This window comes from Lepisma saccharinum, chromosome 21 (assembly GCF_977018435.1).
Source record: "Lepisma saccharinum chromosome 21, izLepSacc3.1, whole genome shotgun sequence".
NCBI classification, from domain to species: domain Eukaryota; kingdom Metazoa; phylum Arthropoda; class Insecta; order Zygentoma; family Lepismatidae; genus Lepisma; species Lepisma saccharinum.
The window spans coordinates 3,838,468-3,857,528 of NC_139249.1; the positions used below are offsets into that span (position 1 = coordinate 3,838,468).

The window sequence follows — 19,061 nt, forward strand, 5'->3', positions numbered from 1 at the left end:
TTACAACCTGTCCCGGTTCCCGCGCTAGTTGCTCCCTGTCTTTTCTCGGTGCTGGGGAGAGTCAAAGCCAGGCAGCCAATTAAAATACGCAACGTCGCAACAGTGTCTACGTAAGCGCCTCTCTTCTGGCTTTCATTCGCTCCTCGCTGCCCAGCAGACGATTTTTTCCTCGTTTCTCATTGGCACCGAAACTGTTGAGCGCTCCCTAGCGCGGGAAGCGGGACAGGTTCTACCAAACGCGGTATAGTTGGGGGAACTTACGCCCGCCCCTCTGGCGTCATCACTTTTTAATTTTAATTTAAAATTTTGGGTGCGTCAGCACTTAGGCTATTTTGAACCCGTCACATTATACGGGGTCCAGCCCCTTACCATAACAAATAACATATTTGTAACGTCGCATAACTAAAATTTTCAAACATTCTGACTTAGGTTAAAAGCTGATGCTGTAAAGAGGCACTCAGCACACACAGAATTATACTGGACATACGGCAAGTCGCCAGAGCTTCGTTAGTCTACAAAATGCAGTCCAGGGTGTACTACGTGGAAATGAGGTTGACATTTGGGTGTACTACGTGGAAGGTCACCCCTTACACCCATCACTGATTATGTACGTTATGTATTTTACTTGCGGAGTGAAAAGTGCGTTACGCCACTGTTTAGATTACTCATGCAACTGTATATCCGTTCTCAATTAGCTTACGTCTACTTTGGGGGAGGGGTTGCGTCGTAGGCCTTAAGAGGATAAGCACACCTGTGTTTGTAATTTTTCGATGGCGTAGTGGTAACGTCGCCTTGTAATCAAGGGGTCCCGGGTTCGATACCCGATGGACGCACATTGCACACCGGTTCGAACTAACTAACTCTCTAGCCTTCTTAAACCCGAAGGTTCATGGCTGCAGCAACACAGGCCTTCCATCTGTCCCTATCTTGAGCAAGATCTATATACTCTTTTCCATCCCTACCGATTTCCTTTAGGTCCTAAGGGTCTTATTTTCAAATACTCTCAATTTATGTTCCTCTTTCAATGTAAGGGACCAAGTTTCACACCCATATAATACTACAGGCAAAATTACTGTTTTGTATATTTTAACTTTTAGTTTCTTAGATATTAAACGAGAAGACAAAAGTTTATGAAGAGAGAAGTAACATGCATTTCCTAAATTAAGCATACTTTTTATTTCCTCTTTAATATCATTTTCATTTGATAATATTAGTCCTAAGTATTTAAATGTGGAAACTGGTTCAAACAAGTTGTTATCAATAATTAGATTTTGATTATTACCTAACACTTGGTTTCGGCCTGTAAGCTCATATTTAGTTTTATCTTTGTTAACTTCCAAACCTATCACTTTAGCAGTTTTGAAAAATATATTAGCATTATTCTTAATTGTATTTATATCATCCCCTAATAAGTCTACATCATCTGCATATGCTAACAACTGAGTCATACCATTTAATTTTAGTCCTTCTTTAGTTTCTTTTACCTTCCTAACAGCATATTCTAAGGCAAAATTAAAGAGTAATGGAGATAATGCATCTCCTTGTTTTAACCCATCATGAATTGTAAATTTGTCAGACACATTAATACCCACACGAATTTTACTTTGTTTCACTGGTGCATACTTTTATCATACTAACAAGCTTCTTAGGTATTCCAAACTCGACTAATATATATTATATAATTTATCTCTTTTGACCGAATCATATGCTTTTTTTAAATCAACGAATAGCTGATGGAAATTTTGATTATATTCCCACTTTTTTTCAAGTGTCTGTCTGATGCGAAAAATTTGATCTGTAGTTGTTCTATTACGTTTAAATCCACATTGATAATCACCTATAATTTCATTAGCATATGGGGTTAGTCTTGTTAAAAGAATGTTAGATAATATTTTATATGTTGTTGAGAGTAGAGAAATTCCACGGTAATTATTGCAGTTCATTTTATCACCTTTTTTAAACACAGGAACAATTATGGATTCTTTCCACTGTTGAGGGATTTCTTCTTTATTCCATATTAAACAAATTAATTTATGAATTTGACATATTAACGAATTTCCACCATATTTAATTAACTCAGCTGGTATTAAATCAATGCCAGGTGCTTTGTTATTCTTTAGCCTTTTAATAGCATCTTTTACTTCAGTCAAGTTAGGTTCTGGAACTAAAGGTTCTGCTGTGTGTACTTCATTTACTTCTGATTTATCTCCTACATGAACATTTAAAAGGTCATTAAAGTAGTTCTTCCATCTATTTAGAATATCGCCTGGGTCAGCTAGAAAATCACCGTCTTTATCTTTTATCAAGTTTACTTTAGGTTGCCACCCCTTTCTAAATTCATTTCCACCTTTATATAAATCTCTGATATTTTTGTTTTTGCTGTTTGTTTCAATTTCGTTAATTTTGCTTTTCAAGTAATCTCTTTTTTTTTACTTCTAAACGTGCGGTTAACTTCTCGCTTTATTCTATTATAATTGCTTGGATTTGTATCATCAGAGTTATTTAACCACCTAAGTCTAGCCTGGTTTCTATTTTCTATTAGATTATGGCATTCATTATCAAACCATGGCTTACTTTTTCTTGGTTTATGGTATCCCACTTTTAACTAGATCCAATCCCGATTAGCCTATTTGTGCATAAAGTGGACTTAAAACAAAAATTCTTAAGTTCATTATTCATCCTCATCGCAGCGATTAACCCATGAGGTGGAACAAAAAATAAGAATTTATGTTTTTACGCAATTGAAAAAAAAACAGCATTTTTTGTGTGCAGACCAAGATTGATTCCGAGAAAATGATTTCTTGCCTTCATCCGACGTGTAGAGCGTTGTAAAACGTTCTGCTGCGAAATATACTTTTAATCGAAATGCAAGTAGTTACCGCACGGACGACATTATCTGCAAACAGCTTAACACGGTCTTCCGCAGATCCATTCTCTTTCCCATTAAACCCTTTGCGTAATCTGTCAATGGTGAGCAAACCAAGCCAGGGTACCTGAAGCAACAGGCAGGCCAACTCACACGCAGCAACACTGAAGCAAGGGTAACATCTTAATTCTTATTGGTCAGCGCGTGTCACCCGGAGAGCGCTCCCAACTTCAAGCAGTGTGTGTGTGTGTGGCTGTTGACAGCAGAAGTACTTCGAGTTTTGTGTTCTGGTTCCACCGTCAGGTGTTAAATTAGCTGCAAAATGGACTTTGGGACGATGCTGCTAGGCGATGAAATGTTAGGTAAGTGTATTTTCTGTTTATAAACATTATGAAAAAGTTGAATCAATTAGAATTTTGTGTATTATCTCATTTATCGTCTGTGTGTGGATTTTTGTTGGCACAGAATTAACCGACGTTGCTTTGCTGTGTATCGTGTAGTATCTACGTGTTTACTTGGTTATCTTAGCGGCGAGTGTTTCCGTTACACAACAATAGGAATGAATGAGTGATGTTTATACAAAATGACAAGCGTGATTCTAATTTGAAATTTGCTCCGTAACTGCCAACAGCCAACTTGGGTTGAAAGTTGGGAACATTTCTGTTGACGAAATGTGAGTCAGAATTTGTACTTCAGTGTTGTTGTTCAATGTGTCAATTGAATCTCAACTTTATTATAAACATGAATATTAGAATGGTCGGAATGATCGCTAATAAAGTATAATACACATAAGTACCGTGAATTGTGTGAAATTGGCAAATCAACTTATCCAAACTCGTTGAAATCTCGATTTACAATCAAGCTAGGAAAACTTCAGTTATTATTATTATGAAGTGAAATAATTTAGAATCTGGTAGAAGAAAACTGTTCAATAAGCAAGAACGAAAAAAGGCAGTTGTAATGAAACGAAAGCGAAGAAAAGATTGAAAACTATAATAATTGTTGAAGAACGTTATCATTGTTTATTTTAACTGCTGCTCTGCAATCACAATAAGATATACACGGATGAATATATTACGAGAAAGCAGGTGTAGTCCTAGGTTCATGTTTATATTTTGTTATTGTTAACCTTTACTTTGCATTCTGAACTAATTATTTCAGTAGAGAGGGAAACTTGATGCTGCTGAAAAAAACTTATCCGAAGTTTGGTTCGCAGTGAAGTAATTATTATGGTTGGCTTCTTCCGAGTGTGTTTTAGCATCTGTGGAATGAAAAATTTACACATCCTTACCTTTGTTAGGTTTCGAATTAGGTTGGAATTAGTGGAAATTTTGTCGTATTTACTACAAGTCAGTTTTACAGTAAGTAGCAGTCTGTGCTATTGCTGATAACTACTTATCTTTCAGTTTCCCATTTGCGTAAAAGGAAAGGAACCAATTTGTTACATTCGGTTGTAAACTATAGTGTTGTCAACTACAGCAACATCCATCCATAAGGAATTTTACTGTTTCCTAGTGACGTAAACGATAATTTCTCGTTTTGCCAATTTCTGAGGGCATTATTTTGACTTGTATTTACTATGTACTGTATTTACAATTCAAACCTCAACATGCCCCCCCCCCCCTTTCCGCCCGGCGTAGTGCAAAAAAAAAAAGCAAAAAAATGTTTTCACACTTACTACAAAGATGTCTGGTTGACTACGTTGAGTAGTACCATCAGTCGACTATATTTTGTCTTTTATAGCTCTGGATAACCGGCTGTACTTTGTGACTTTTCTTTAATGAATTTCATCCAATCATCACCTATCCTCGCGATTATCCAAAAAGGGCTGAAAAGCGGTGTAAGTATCAGAAATACAGATTCTGATGTACCGATAGTTAGTTTCCTAACATGAACGAACAATAGCCAGTGTCGAAAAATATTTGAAAGGGGGGGGGGGGGTTCAAAATAATATGGGGCAAAGTTGCCCACAGAAAAAGTGTCAGAATGTTTATTAAAATTCTCACCGAGCCTCATCAGGATGGAAGATACAAATTTCGTAACAAGATCTTAGAAACGTACTCGTTTGTATTACAACTTATAAAACAATCAAACGTATGAACAAATGTCACAAATTGCATATGTAACATTTGGATTGAATCGATATTAGATTCCTCCCCACGGTTAATAAGCTTTATTTTAAATGTATGCAGTATATGTGAAAATCATATGGTAAACCTTTTCTCGAGTCTAATCGTAAGTATAGCATCGCGGGAACGTGGAGGTTCAACTGAAGAAACGAGTAAACAAAGCGTTGACCCCTTCCCCTAGGGAAACATATTTTAAAGCAGTTTCTGTTCTTGCATTTGATTTCTTATTATTCCCTATTCTCTTTATCGTTTTCCTTTCTCGTTCTTCTGTGTGCTTTTCTTCTGTCGCTCGTTTTCCCTTTTCTTCATCATTCTCGTGTCTCCCTCTCTATATCTCTTTTATCTACTTCTTTCTCTCCCTGCCTTTCTTTTCTCTCGTTATCACTTCTCTTTATCGCTATCCCTCCTTCTATGTATTTTTCTTCTTTCTGCCTTATCACGTCCTTTATTTCCTTTCTACCTTTCGCCCTCTCACACTGTGTTTTCTCTTTCTTTTATCTTTATTGTCTTTCTGTATTTCGCTATCCCGTTCTTGTCTCCACCTTTCGACATCAGGAGTCCCGGGTTCGAATCCCGACCTGGGTGTAGTTGTTCTTTGCGAGTGTCCTTTCATCATATCATCACTCATCCTCATATTCGCGATTAATAAAAAAATGGCAGAAAAGCGAAGTAAAATAAACTAAATCAATCAATCAGTCAATCTTTCTCCCTTCTTTCTTTCTCGGGGTATTGTCTTCTTCCTTGGTTTCTTCTGGCTCTTGATCTCTCCCTTCCACCTTTCTCCTCCAGTTTGAATACCTTTACTACACCCATGCGTACTTGGAATAACTTGAAACTACAGTTCACGTCAAAAATATTGAGCCCTCTGTGTAAGTGCTTGTAAAATAGTACTCCATGGGAAGAAGAAAGTCGTATACATATAATGAATACACAGAAGCAAATTACTAAGTTTTCCTGCGTAACTGAAAGTAAGTTGTGTTCAATAATAATTATAAAATTAGGCCCAGGGTGGATTAAAATCATGATTTTTATTTAAACAATATTTTTTGTTTATTTTTATTTAAGGTTTTTTTTTAGTTTGTCGATTTTGTTGATTTTTTTTAAAAACACACTTAAAATTGCTTGTATGGTTTTTGGCACCATACGTATATAGATATATTTTTTTTAATAGAAAGTCTTCTTCTCGCAAACTGCCCTGTTTGATTAAAGCAAATAAAAAATATACCTAGATATACATATCTCTGTTTCTGATACTGTAACTACTATGGAAATATTGTTAAATGTTACTGAAACTAATAATAATTTCAGTAACTTTTCTTCCAGTGAAAGTGAAACATTCGGGATGTACTCTATAATTGGAACTTAAAATAGTAACTTCAATATTTGTATAATTTTTTGTAGACGAATTTTGGATATTTTTTAATGATAGTTTGAAAAATATTAGCTACCATGTTTATTTACAGTTTAATGATAATGACACTATTTATGGTTTAACATGATTAGTGTTTTGTATATTTTTCTACACAAAACGTTTGCCACTTTTGTCTATAAAAATTTTTGAATTTTAAATTAATAAAAATGTGTGTTTACATTTCCTAACATATGAGCTTCACACCATCAGTACATATATTTTATTTCCATTACCTTCCTATCTTTCATAGGCGTACGCACGGGGGGGGGCAAGGTGGGGCAATTGTCCCCCTAATAATGGACGCCCGCAGATTTTTCACACGGAGGGACAAGCAAGGTATTTTTCCATGGGGCATATTACCCCGATAATCATGTTGACCCCCCCAAAAAAAACACTTTAATTTGAAACTATCGGATTACTGTGACTGAAATCAAATTATACGCTTGAAATATATACTTTTTACGTTGACATTCGAATTCTAAGGGGTAGGTGTGGCCATCCTTGCCCCCCCTTTCCGGACGTCCATGTTCCTACATTATGATACTACTAAGCTCGTGTCAGGTTAACTTGGCAGCAGGTTTTCGCATATGTAGATCTAAACGTGCGCGCAGAATATAGTTCCACTGAGACGGGTTCTATTCCGACACAACTGCATACTTGCAACAAAACAGTTATTTAATGTGTAATATACAGACACAATGATACATCCATTAGCAGGTATGGACTTAATCGGTTGCAATCACTGTGCAGACGAACTTGAATCCGCAGATTCGCCAACTGGGCATTCGGTAGCGCTGAAGGAACACAAAAGCTCAAGAGCAAGTCGAGTGAGACTGAATACGTTGCAAAGCGCGTGGAATCGGTGATATCAGTGTTTTACATCCCACTATTTTAACCCTATTTTTGTCGTGATTCATTGCTATTCGTGCTGTACAGTGGCGAGAATGGCTGAATCGAGGCCTCGGGTTCAGTGCCTGGTTTTGCCAGAGTGTTATTTTGAGCATCATCCGAAGAAAAGGCTCTTCAAAGTTAAACGAGTTGTTTTAAATACATATTCCTCCTTACGGCAACAAGACCAAAATAAAACAGGGCGTGAGGTGATTTGCCGTCAATGAGCGCATGAACTGTCTCGGATGTTGAATGATTTGCGGTTGAGTTTAGGAATAGAAAACGATTGTTTGTTGTTTGAAGACAAAAGAATCTACGCGGTATTAAAATATGTCGCCGTGAAAAAAGACAAAAAAAACCAACCAAAAAAACATGTTAATTATTTGTATGAGGCATGCGTCAACGCGGGCCGTACATTGATTCAACCGTGGGAGCGTGCAAAACCACCGCCAGGGCTGAAGCAACCGACGAAGGGGGAGGCTTATTGTTTCACGCACTGGCGGCAATGAAGGCTTTGTTGAAGACGCATGTTTACTGTTCTCCGTGCAAAGAAAGGGAAGGGTGATTATCACCAAGAAATGGACAGACCAACATTTGGCTCCTGGTTTAGTGAAGTGATTCAAAAATTGAAACCAAACAGAGAAATAGTAGCAGACAATTCACTACATTGTATATATCACCAATAACAAATCATGCTTTTTTGGTAGCATAAACTTGAAGGGCGTGTATCTTATAGTAACGTATGTATTGCGAACGAAGCAACCAAGATTTTCATAAATTTATTTGTTTCTAAACGAGAAACAATAACTCGTAAAATTCAAAAGGGTCCTGTCATTTACTTTTACCTTTTTTTTTTCTTTTGCGCGTGCTCGACACCTACACACATGCCCTCATGTTTCGAAGATATTTCGCAATTTATATTAAGTAGGGACACATTTATTACATAATCTAGGCTATGCGCAGAAATAAATTATATTTGTGGTACCCTATTAAATCAATATTGTTTTCAAATTTTTGAAACTACGAGGGAAGGGAGTGCAGTGGTGAAACTACATGGGACAATGGGAATTGTCCCTCTCCAACTTTGGACGGAAATCAATTCTAGGGAGGCAAGGGGGGCAAGCATTGAGGTAAAAGAAAAGAAAGCAAGACTTAGAATCTAAGAGTAGCAGGACAAAAGGATACTCAAGGTGGAATTAGTTTTCACGTCTTTCTTGCATTATTTCCTCCAGACGGCCAAGAGCACCTACGGGGGCGCACAGATCATAGTGATGAGCTTATCTACACTAAGAGAGGATGTGGTGTATTCACTCGGGTATATTCTAGTCATAACTCGCAGATTTCGTAATTCTGGCTCTGACAGAAACTAAATTTTAGCTTCTTTCTAGTAATGTGTGTTGGCAACACTGCCACGTAGTTTGCTGACAGAGCTGAAACTCTACCAAAGTTGTTAGAATCTTGCGCAATAGCACTGTATGGCTGCGTATTTATGAAAAGGCCTAAGCTTTTAGCAAGCCATTGGTAGCATTTTATCAGCTACTACATCGTATCAGCTGTTTGCCAACGAACAAAGAAAAAGATGGAACACTTTTTTAAAAACCGAAACAATTAGACAAGCAATAAAGAACGATATTGAAAACATGCATTTTGTGAAGCGAATTGTCATTCATGTTGGGAATAATGATAGTGTTTAACAAATATTTTTAGCGTTTAGAGAAGGGCGGGCCTTTTACAGTCTCTCCTGGCCATATGTGCCGAAGCACCCCAAAATTATAACTCGTTCCTACTTCCCATCTGATTTCCAACTGAGAACTGTCACCCCCCAGCGGCAGCGATTAGGGGGAAGTGGGGGGGCGGCAGGCACGTATCCAAGGGGGGCGGGGGCTTAGGCAGGGTTGGCATGGGTGGGCCCAGCCTAGTTTTCCCCATGCGGGTTTTTCAGAAAAACCCACCAAAAACCTGTCAAAAAGTGGGTTTTTCAGAAAATGTTGTAAATTATTGCTTTTAAATACTTGAGGTTCTACGATTGTCAATTTTTTTTTGGAAAACTTGTAAAAGAGAGCTTATAATGCTAAAAGTAATGAATGTTGTACAAGTCATTGTGTTTTTTTTTCAGGCTATTTTCCTCAAATCATGATAAAAATGGACGTTTAACAGAAATAAAAATAATACATATCCAAGAAACAAAAAAGAAAAAGTATCAGACATTTTTAGATAAAACGTTTGCATTGATTAATGCAGCATAGTTGAACAAAGCTTATAATTTTGAAATGTGGGAGCATTTTGGTTATCAGGCACTTCCTTGTGTGGGGGAAACCATAGTGGCACACCATAGTTTCAACTGTGATGATCAATTGATACAATAAATTGTTGCATGTTTAAGCATTACAAGGGAGAATTGAGCACATTTTATTGAAATGTTGTTAATTGTGGCATAATTAAATCGGAGCATTCTTTAAATGATTTTTCTCATTTCTCATCATAATGGGTTGCTTGCCTATGCAAGATAAATGTTATTTATATCTGGATAGGAGCTTGTTACCTATGTAAGTCTTGCACCTTCATGATCTACCACAATGTCAGTTTTTTCTTTTTCTTTCTTACATTGTTTTAAGGGTGTATAGGATACTCAAGTAAATACAGTGTACATGTATACTTTCATATTTTGATCATTTTTGACATTTTCAAACCTTTGATTAGGCTATAATTTTAATCTTTGTGCATGAAACTTACAGGAGCATTATGTACTTGCACTATCATTTGACAATAAAATTATCTAAATATGGTGCATGATTTAGGAGGAGCATGAGTTAGGGTGAATGGGCAGAGGGATGTCAACTGTTAAGTGGTCATGATAACTGCAGTAAATTTAGAATCATTTAGGTAAAATTATTTCTGCAGCTAGAAAACTTGAGTAAAATTGGACAATGTGTTTCAAGATGGTGGATGAAAAACTGATTTTCCCCATGACCAATATTGGTGTGTAAATATTCTTTCCAAATCTATGTATTAATTTACCAAGAAATTTGCTTTTGAATATTCAAGAATCGATCAGAATATTAAATTAGATATTGTGTAATCACGAAATATAGTTTTTCGTGCAAAATAAATAGAAAGTTTGAATTTTGCATAATTTCTAGGATAATTAGACTCTGCTAAAGCACTTTTGCTGCCCCCGTGAAAGACAAGAAGCCGGGAAAGTATCGGCAGATGAATTCCAATCGATACATTGGCATCGGCTTAGCCCTAGTTATAACCAGTGGCGTCGCGTGCGGTTTGCATACGAGTGTTCACAATAATGTTTTTGTACTGAATGCAGATTTACTGCTCTTCCTTGTAACTTCATCTTCAATTGAAAAAGTGAGAATAACAGTTCAAGTTATTTTCAACAATTTCCCCCCCAAACCACGCTATATTTGAAGAAAGCAAGAAGGACCTAGGGGAAATTGTCTCTCTCCCCTTTAAAATCTGCCAGGTTTAGCGAATTCTCGCTAAAGTTTGCAACTATGTAGCACAGACATTTTCGAGTACCCCCTAGACACGCCTTGTACACGCTGCACTCTGGTGCCGAATGTAAGAAGTACAGCTCACCGCTCACGAGAAGATCCCCAAACGAGGGGAGCGGGGGGAAGGGAAGGACCGGTCCATTTGCAGATTTTAGGGGTAGCAGAAAGCCTTCCTCTGCGGTCTAGTATCCTTTTCGAAGTGCGTGGGAGTTTATTGCGTCGATCACGCAGAGCGTGTCCGCAGCAACAGTTTGCTGTTTTTCTTTCAGTGGCCAGAACACTTTTGTATTGCTTATCCTGTGCATTATTTAGACTGCATTTCAAAGAATTTAAAAAAGAATATACGGCATTTGGTGAGCTTATAGATCACACACCCCTGTAAAACAATTTCACACAGTTTCCGTATAACTAATAATAGGCCTCATTATAGGCATATGTCTGAATATTCTAATATTTATTCACTATGGCCGTAATATTATACGGTTGTGAAACTCGGTCTCTTACTTTAAATAATAACATACATTGACATTCTGCAAGACATTCTGCCTTGGAGTTGTTTCTTCCAGACTTAAAGTCAGGAAACCGTTTTTGTAAGGTAAGTCGTTACTAAAATCACATTTAAGTTTCGGCATGGTTCAGTTAGCTGATTCACATAACTTCACTTCTCCACTGTAAGAATTAAGAGAACAGCAGTTAAAAACTATTGTTTATTTCTGAATTCTGATGTGAAACTCAAACCAAAGAAAGCCGCGGCGTATCACATATTCTTATCTATTGTTAGAAACTTGCTGATCACCATGAGCCGCGGTAGATATCACAAATGCTTTCAAATCAAAACCTTACGCGACGAGCAGCGACAACAGAAGAGACGCAAAAGTTCAACAATTTTTCTTTGTTGGTGGAAGAAACATTTCTTTTCTTTGCGCTTGCAACTGAGTGTGTCGTATTTCTTTACTTTGAAATTGACGACTGAAAGAATATTAACAATTGTTATCAAATAACAGAAAAGAGAATATTTCCAAATTTTCCTAAAAATGTAGCTTAAAACAAAAGCTGCAAACACTATGCTTAGTATTTTGACAATAACTTTCTGGTACAACATGTAGTTTAGTAACAGGAGTGCCAACATCTGAAACAGAAGCAGATGTTGCCAAGTGCTCATCTGACAATTCCCTGCATTTATCACGAACGGTGAATCTGAGTAAAATGACTCTTTATTTCCTTATAACTAAAAAACTGTCCCTGATAGCGAAATTCTAATTACGGATTTGAATTTCCCATACCAAATTCCTTCAGAAAAACTTATTTTCACATAAGAAATAAAACCTTTGTAGAACAGTGTAATTTAAGGAGAGAAATAATTATCGAGGTAATACGGAGAATGTTCTATAACTCTGTTATTGTTACTAGCGCGTATCGAAGGTGGGGCTCAGGTGACTCGCCCCCCCCCCAAGAACATTTTTCAGTAGTAGATAAAATTAGGTTATTGTCTTCAGTAACGTGACGATAATTGGAGAAATAATAATCGAGGCAAGACGGAGAATGTTCTATAACCTCTTGTTGATAATATTGCAGGTAAACTTATCTTGAGTTTTCAGTGTTGTCGCAGCAAACTTGATCACTATGTAGAGACTTGTCAGCATTTGAAGCTGCACAACAAAGGTAGCGCCACACGTAGGGATTTCTAATCTCTGGAAGGTGCGAGAGGAAATGTTCTTGAATAAGAGGAGTCGAACTACTGGCAATATTTATAATTCGTTTATCTGCACAACGTTCTAGAATAAAATAAGGATATAAATACGCGTTAATTAGAACCATTCCTAAATAGAAATTCTTTGACCCAAGCTTGGATCCAATGAGAAAAATGGCGTTGTCTCTGTCATAATTTCCTTTTAAGCGTTCAATTGAAGGACTTGTTCATGATTTATTTGATCGTGTACAAGATGCTTTACTTCAGTCTCCAATACGAAATGATAAAAAAAAAAACTTCTAGTGAGTTGATTTTAGATGTGTCCGATATAAAGAGTGGCGTGCCCAGGATGTTTGGACGGGAGAGGAGTTGTTGAGCATACTATTTTTGGTGGTCAGTCCTCATTTTGCCATCTTTTTTTGTCTTTGACGTTATTTTTTTTTATTTTATACTGGGTGAAATTGGGTTATGACCCCACAAACTCTTTTTCCTTGGACACGTCACTGAAAATAACGGAGTAATCATTTGATCATATTGGGAGAAGAAACATTAAATGTGTTGAACAGAAGGGTTTTCACTGTGCATTAATTGTTTCCCGATCCAGCTGTATTCTAGAAGACTTCCTTTGTTTCGTGCCGATATATGACAACGACTGCAGAAGCTGTGACAGACAATTTTGAACACTTGCGATTGCTTAGGTCTGAATATGAATAATTTGGTGGGTTTAGGCTTTTATAAGAGCTGTAAACATGGGAGGACGAGACACATTAGTGGTGTTCAGGCTCGAATCGAGAACTGTCTGCGTCCAGTTCGCAACCCACAGTTTGAAACTCGCGTTGTCGAGTGGATTGTCCATCCCTTCCGTGCATGTGTAACAGCTTCGTAAAAACACTTCTGGTTACCTGGTACACAGATGTTTTGATGCCTGATGAGAAGAAATGGTCGAACATACATACTAAGATTGTTCCTACACACAAATTTAATGGCAACAGAGGAGTCAAGTGATAAAAAATATTCCGATTTCACGTTCTGATTAAAATGACAGCCTTAAACAGTGACGTCAATTTAGGGATAGTTGCTCCCCATTTTTTTGCCTCCACACTATGGCCTCTTAATGCTAAGCATTGTCTACCAAGAGAAAGTAAACTTTCCTCGCTCCCCCCCTTCAGTTTTGGAACCAAATTGCCACCACTGGCCTTAAACATACAATTGTGAGGTTAAAAAAATGGTGTTCAGCAGCCCCCCGAAAGGAATTGCTGGATACATGCCTGGTGGGGGCAGTTCCCCCCCCCCAAGTTTTGCCATATTTGTCGTCGCATTACGCTAAGCCTTATATACCAAGGGAAAGTATACTGTCCTTGCGACCCCTCCACCCCCCCTAGTTTTTAGCCATTGGACTCTTCCAGTTGGCGCCAGCGCACTTGAGCCGAATACGACCATCACGTAAGGATACTTTTGCTTATTAGCGCCCTAATAAACTGTTCCTAATTCTAAGTATTCTTTTTTTGCAGGCTTCTACGCAGTTGATGCTTGTTTCATATCTGACTGTGGCTGGAACACAGATTTTGGTAAGTAAAGCGAAATCAAACAAAATGTAACATTATCACCTATATGCGAGGACATTACTAGGCTAATGTCTTTGGGGGGAAGGCAGTTGGTGGTCACGCGAAAAGGGACCTGAAAGGGGGGGGGGGATAGAAGTGGTACAAAAATACATTAAGAAATGAAGGTTTCGTTTACCAAACTCATTATTTGCTATGGGTCCTCTGTTCTACTTACAGACGAACATCGCAATACAAAAGAGAAACATTTTTCTCACCCCTGGGGGCCTTTTTTCGCGTGACCGCTCACATATAACTTAATATGGATTATAAATTATATATTACATACATAATTTTCATTACATAATGTAGCTATTGACCACACACCAAAGGCGTACCCATACTTCCTCTAGGGAGGGGAGAAGCAACACTTTTTTAGGGGGTGCAATGCTTTATTTTCAATTGTATGAAAAAATAAAATTTATACTCCCCCTGTCCCATAATTATTGTCCGGTACACCTTTGTTTGTTGTCTCATAATAATTGCCCGATATTCAAACTGGGACATTTGTGTATACAGAAGAAGAACATAAAACAAGGGAATGAGTCATCCAACTTTACTACTCAAGGATCAGTACACATTGGGCTTTCCATCTGCCTCTTCGTCTATCATTCCTGTACTACCATTTTGGCATACGGGACAATAATTATGGGACAGAGGGAGTAATTAATTTTACTTTCTATCTTAAAAGAAAATGCAAATTTTCACCACTAGTTTTCCACTTGCTCCCTATGCGCCATACGTAAATAAAATTTCTGTGCTATATTAAGTTTAATATATAATAGTATTTTTTGATATATTAAATTATCAGTGGCGAAGTGTGACATTTTTACGTAGTCATCGCAAGACTCGTCAAACGTCAGGGTCTATCTTTCTAACCTGGAAGAGGGGGGGCACAATATTTCTCCGCAGTAAACGCAAGGGTCATTTCCTATTCGACGTAACTATAACTTCTTGCTCTATAATTTGCTGAAGTTCTTCTAAGATATTTGTAAGCCTTATATATTCTTCATTTGGAGCAAGTTTCAGTAAGATTAGAAGTAGTGTTAAGCATCAAAACCAAGGAAGCTATAACGAGATGCAGAATCAATACAAGCATACAAGAACTAAGTATAACACTTATATATTTAGCAGCTCACTGCAGTAGGCCTTACGACTACAAAAAGGAAATTATGCTATTCCATACGACGATAATTTTGAACTCTGATTAATGTATTTTCCTGTAAAACGTCTCATCTTGGTTGGGCATAAACTCGAGCGTCCTTGTTTTCGTGGCGGATTTATGAATCACTGTGTAGTAGCATTCTTTAGAATTCTTTCTGAGAGTTTTCTCGATGGAGGGTTAAATTGTATGTCGCTCTTCTCCTTGCGTTGATCATATGAAAGTATGAATTCTATTGACAGCATAAAAACTCCTCTCGACTGATTGTGTTGTAGCTGGTATAGTGACAATTAATTTAACCAAAAAACTCCCTTAAAAGAGTTGTCTAAATTTTAGTCTATCAAAAATGCTACCAATTTACAGGGGGTTTATTGGGGATCTAAAAGTTCATAAAACAGCAATTTATGTTGCATGACACAAAAGGTTGTCAATAACGGCAAAGACTTCTGTACATTCGTTCAGGCGATAAACCATGGTTGGCTTCTTTAGTTTCCTTTTCCTTGAACTGGGAGATGGGGATATGCCTACCACAGAAACGTTTTCCCCCACACTATTCACAGTTGTATTCTTCCGAAATAGTTGTTTTTGCAATATTCACAGTGATAATGACCATTCTTATAGCACTTTAATTCTTGTTCAAAATCTCTACTCACAATTAAACAATTCAGGATATTAACATGTTCTGTTTGTAGGACGTTAAAAATAACATCAGACAAATGAGAAAACGTCTTGAAGCTTTCCTGGCGAAATGATGAAAAGATTCTCTCGGGCTATTGGCCAGATGAGTTGTGGAAAAGATTCCAAGCTTTCTACCCTGAAGATGAGTTAACGTTAGTTCTCGAAAGCTTGGAGTCTTTTCCACAACTCACCTGGCTGATATCCCGAGTGAATCTTTTCATCAAAGGAGATAATGTCTTCAGTAAAAATATTGTTTGAAAGCATTGCAAGAAGTGCACAAATCCATACGCTGCTCACACCTGCCTGGACCATTTCAGTTGTCATCAATTATTAGAAAAGAAAGTCAGTTATTGGCTCCCTGTATACTGCTCATCTGCGTTAACTAAGCGTGATTTATAACACCACCTGGGTTGTGAAAAGGCTGGGATGGTTTTCTTTTAACGTTCTTATGTGTCAAAGTGTGTCAAAATACATGATATTTCATTCATTCCCTGGGGCAGCACTAAATCTATACTTGGAGAGTAGGAATGCGTAACTAACGCCTTCGGGTACTCGTCCTGGACCTTCTTTTGCAAATCCTCTAAATGCCCCGACAAAACTGCCGACCGTCGTATATTTGAGCAAGAATATATTTATCCTCCAGTTTCTACTTATTGACTATCTTTACATGAACAAATTGAAATAACCTGTCAGATATACAATCGGTACTCATCAGTAAAACCAATAAACTCTCCTCCTTATGCACTGATCTCAAGACAGTTGACAATTTGGACCTACTGTTAACATTAGATGGTTCGTCTAACATAATTGAAAGAAAGTCTGATTTTTTAGTTTATTTAAAAATGGTTGCACTCACATCACTAATTACGTGTATTAAGTCACTGCATTGCATGCTTTAGCTTTACAATGATTGAAATAGCACTCGGGAAAATTTTAATCCTGATGACGTCAGAGAACCCCTGCCGTAAACATGGGAGCTGAAAAAAAAAGGCCTTTTATGGCCAGACCTTCAAGCGGTCGTTGGGTGTCTTCTGAGCAGGTAGAGAAATTCGCACATTTTCTGCGATGACCTGGGCCGGCGAACACCATTCGCGATTAAAATTAACCGAAATGCCATCTGGTGGGATTTCCAGGAAGTACTATAAGTAGGATACGTTGTTTTGAAGTCGTTTAAAGCATGGGGAATATGCGAGAGAGTAAGGTCTACTGTTCAGGTTTTTTTTCTTCTCTAAATCGTTTTAGGGGTCAGAACAAATTAAAAGTTTTCATGTGTTTCCACCCCGCGGAATCAACAAAATGAAATTTGTTAATCAATCAGGGAAAACGTAATTGACAGAAGAAGATTGGTATGGGGGAAATAACACTGTAATTCGGCAAGGAAATTACGAAGAATGCACGAGTCTGCTTACTTTATTTTTCAGAGATAAATATATATTACCATGAAAGTAAAGTTTTAAATTGTAGTTTATAAATAAAGCTTTTTTTTTTTTCGAAAAATCATGAAGCGTCTTACCCAATGCTTTCATGTATTACCGGTATTACGTATGTGTGAAATTTGGAACAGGTGCAAGTCAATTAAGAGAGAAGATGAATATATTAGTTTGAGAATGAATTAATGTCAAATGTAACCAGAAAAAGAAATGTACATGATAATGTTACTGTTTCATTCAGTACGCTGTCCTTTTTCAGTGAGTAGGAACCTGGTCATGAAATCGTGAATATTATTATTAAACCAGCCTTTCTCTTTCGAGAAAGAACTGCAACGATATGTTTGTAATTTTCTCCTGTCCCAGCTTTTCAAGTACAGGCCAATTTCAATTCCTTTATTTTCAAATAATTTCCGAGAACCCCAGTTACAACGTGACGTGCAGATGATACAGCACTGCTTTGGACAACCAGTGCGTATACATAGTTTCGTTTGCATTTTCCATGTTATTTTTGCCTATCATAATTAAATGCTTCGTTCTCAGTACAGCTTCAGTTTGTTAGAGTACCTGGAATACAAATCGCATTCGCAATATTTAAAAATAATGCGTAATTTAAACGTTTTCTACCATACAACACGCTGCTATTTTGTACTAATGCTGAATGTAAACATATATTCATCCTACTTAGAGCGGCCATATTGGAAGCGACACTAGCGCTCAGGTGGTAATTTTAATCGCGAATTGCCTTCAATAGGAAACGTAGCGCGAGGGAATAGTACTAGGCTCTCATTCCGATGCGCTAAACGTAACGAATCCCTTGAGTATTTCCGCTGTTTCTTGGTGTCGCATGGCTTATTTCGCACAAACATGAAAATATTTTGACTTATTTTTTTACTTCTATTCTAAAATATTTAAAATGCAGTATTTTTATTATTTTGCTAAGTCATCGCCGCATCTCACGATGACAGGAAATAAATTATTGTTATTACATTAAGGGGAGGAGATACAGTTACGCACCAATTGTGCATTTATTTCAATATCACCCTAATGGACACTGCTACTAAAAAGAACCTGGGTGTATCCAAGAGTATGAATTTCTCTCAATGTTGCAAGTGGAAGCGTTTTTTTTATGTTGATTATTAAGCTGGTCACGATATTTGAAAAAATATGATGAATAAGAATTTTCGGAATCCCATGTATTGCTTATGGGGAATCAACTTCAACATCAAGTTACGGCTAATCAAATGGGAGTTTCGACTTTCCAGCTTGACAATCACTTCTTCACTGTCCTCTTCCCGTTGATATCATTTTCGATTCCATCGGAAGTTTCTTATTCCCAAGATAACAAATCAAATAATACTTCCATATGCCCAAATGCATTTCTCCTTTCCTCCTGGCAGTGTTGCCAAATCTGGTGCGCATAAAGCTAAATTTCACCTTAAATGGACTTAAAACTGACTTTCAATGAGCTAGGTTTACAAAGTCTGGATAAAGTGCTTCCTAGGGTAATGTTAGTTGTCAAAGGGATGGGGCGTTGCTATTACTGTTAACTCTAAATTGATGACAATTTATTCTTAGTTTTCACCATTTAGATTATGACCAATCAGCATTGGGCATACATGCCCACACACAAATAACCACAGGCCAACCTAAGTACAAGGGCCATTAGGTTGGCATCAGGGAAAGCTTGTGAGAGCTATTTT

General features: G+C 37.4%; 1 protein-coding gene across 1 annotated transcript in view; it reads left to right on the forward strand.

The window, feature by feature from the left end:
• Nucleotides 1-3,059: 3,059 nt before the first annotated feature.
• Nucleotides 3,060-19,061, forward strand: part of LOC146004516 (uncharacterized) — a 53,547-nt gene continuing 37,545 nt past the window's right edge. Inside the window, exons 1-2 of the mRNA XM_083143393.1 lie at nucleotides 3,060-3,228; nucleotides 14,002-14,058. Coding sequence (XP_082999519.1) covers nucleotides 3,189-3,228; nucleotides 14,002-14,058 — 97 coding nt within the window. The 5' untranslated portion in view covers nucleotides 3,060-3,188. The remainder of the gene's footprint in view (nucleotides 3,229-14,001; nucleotides 14,059-19,061) is intronic.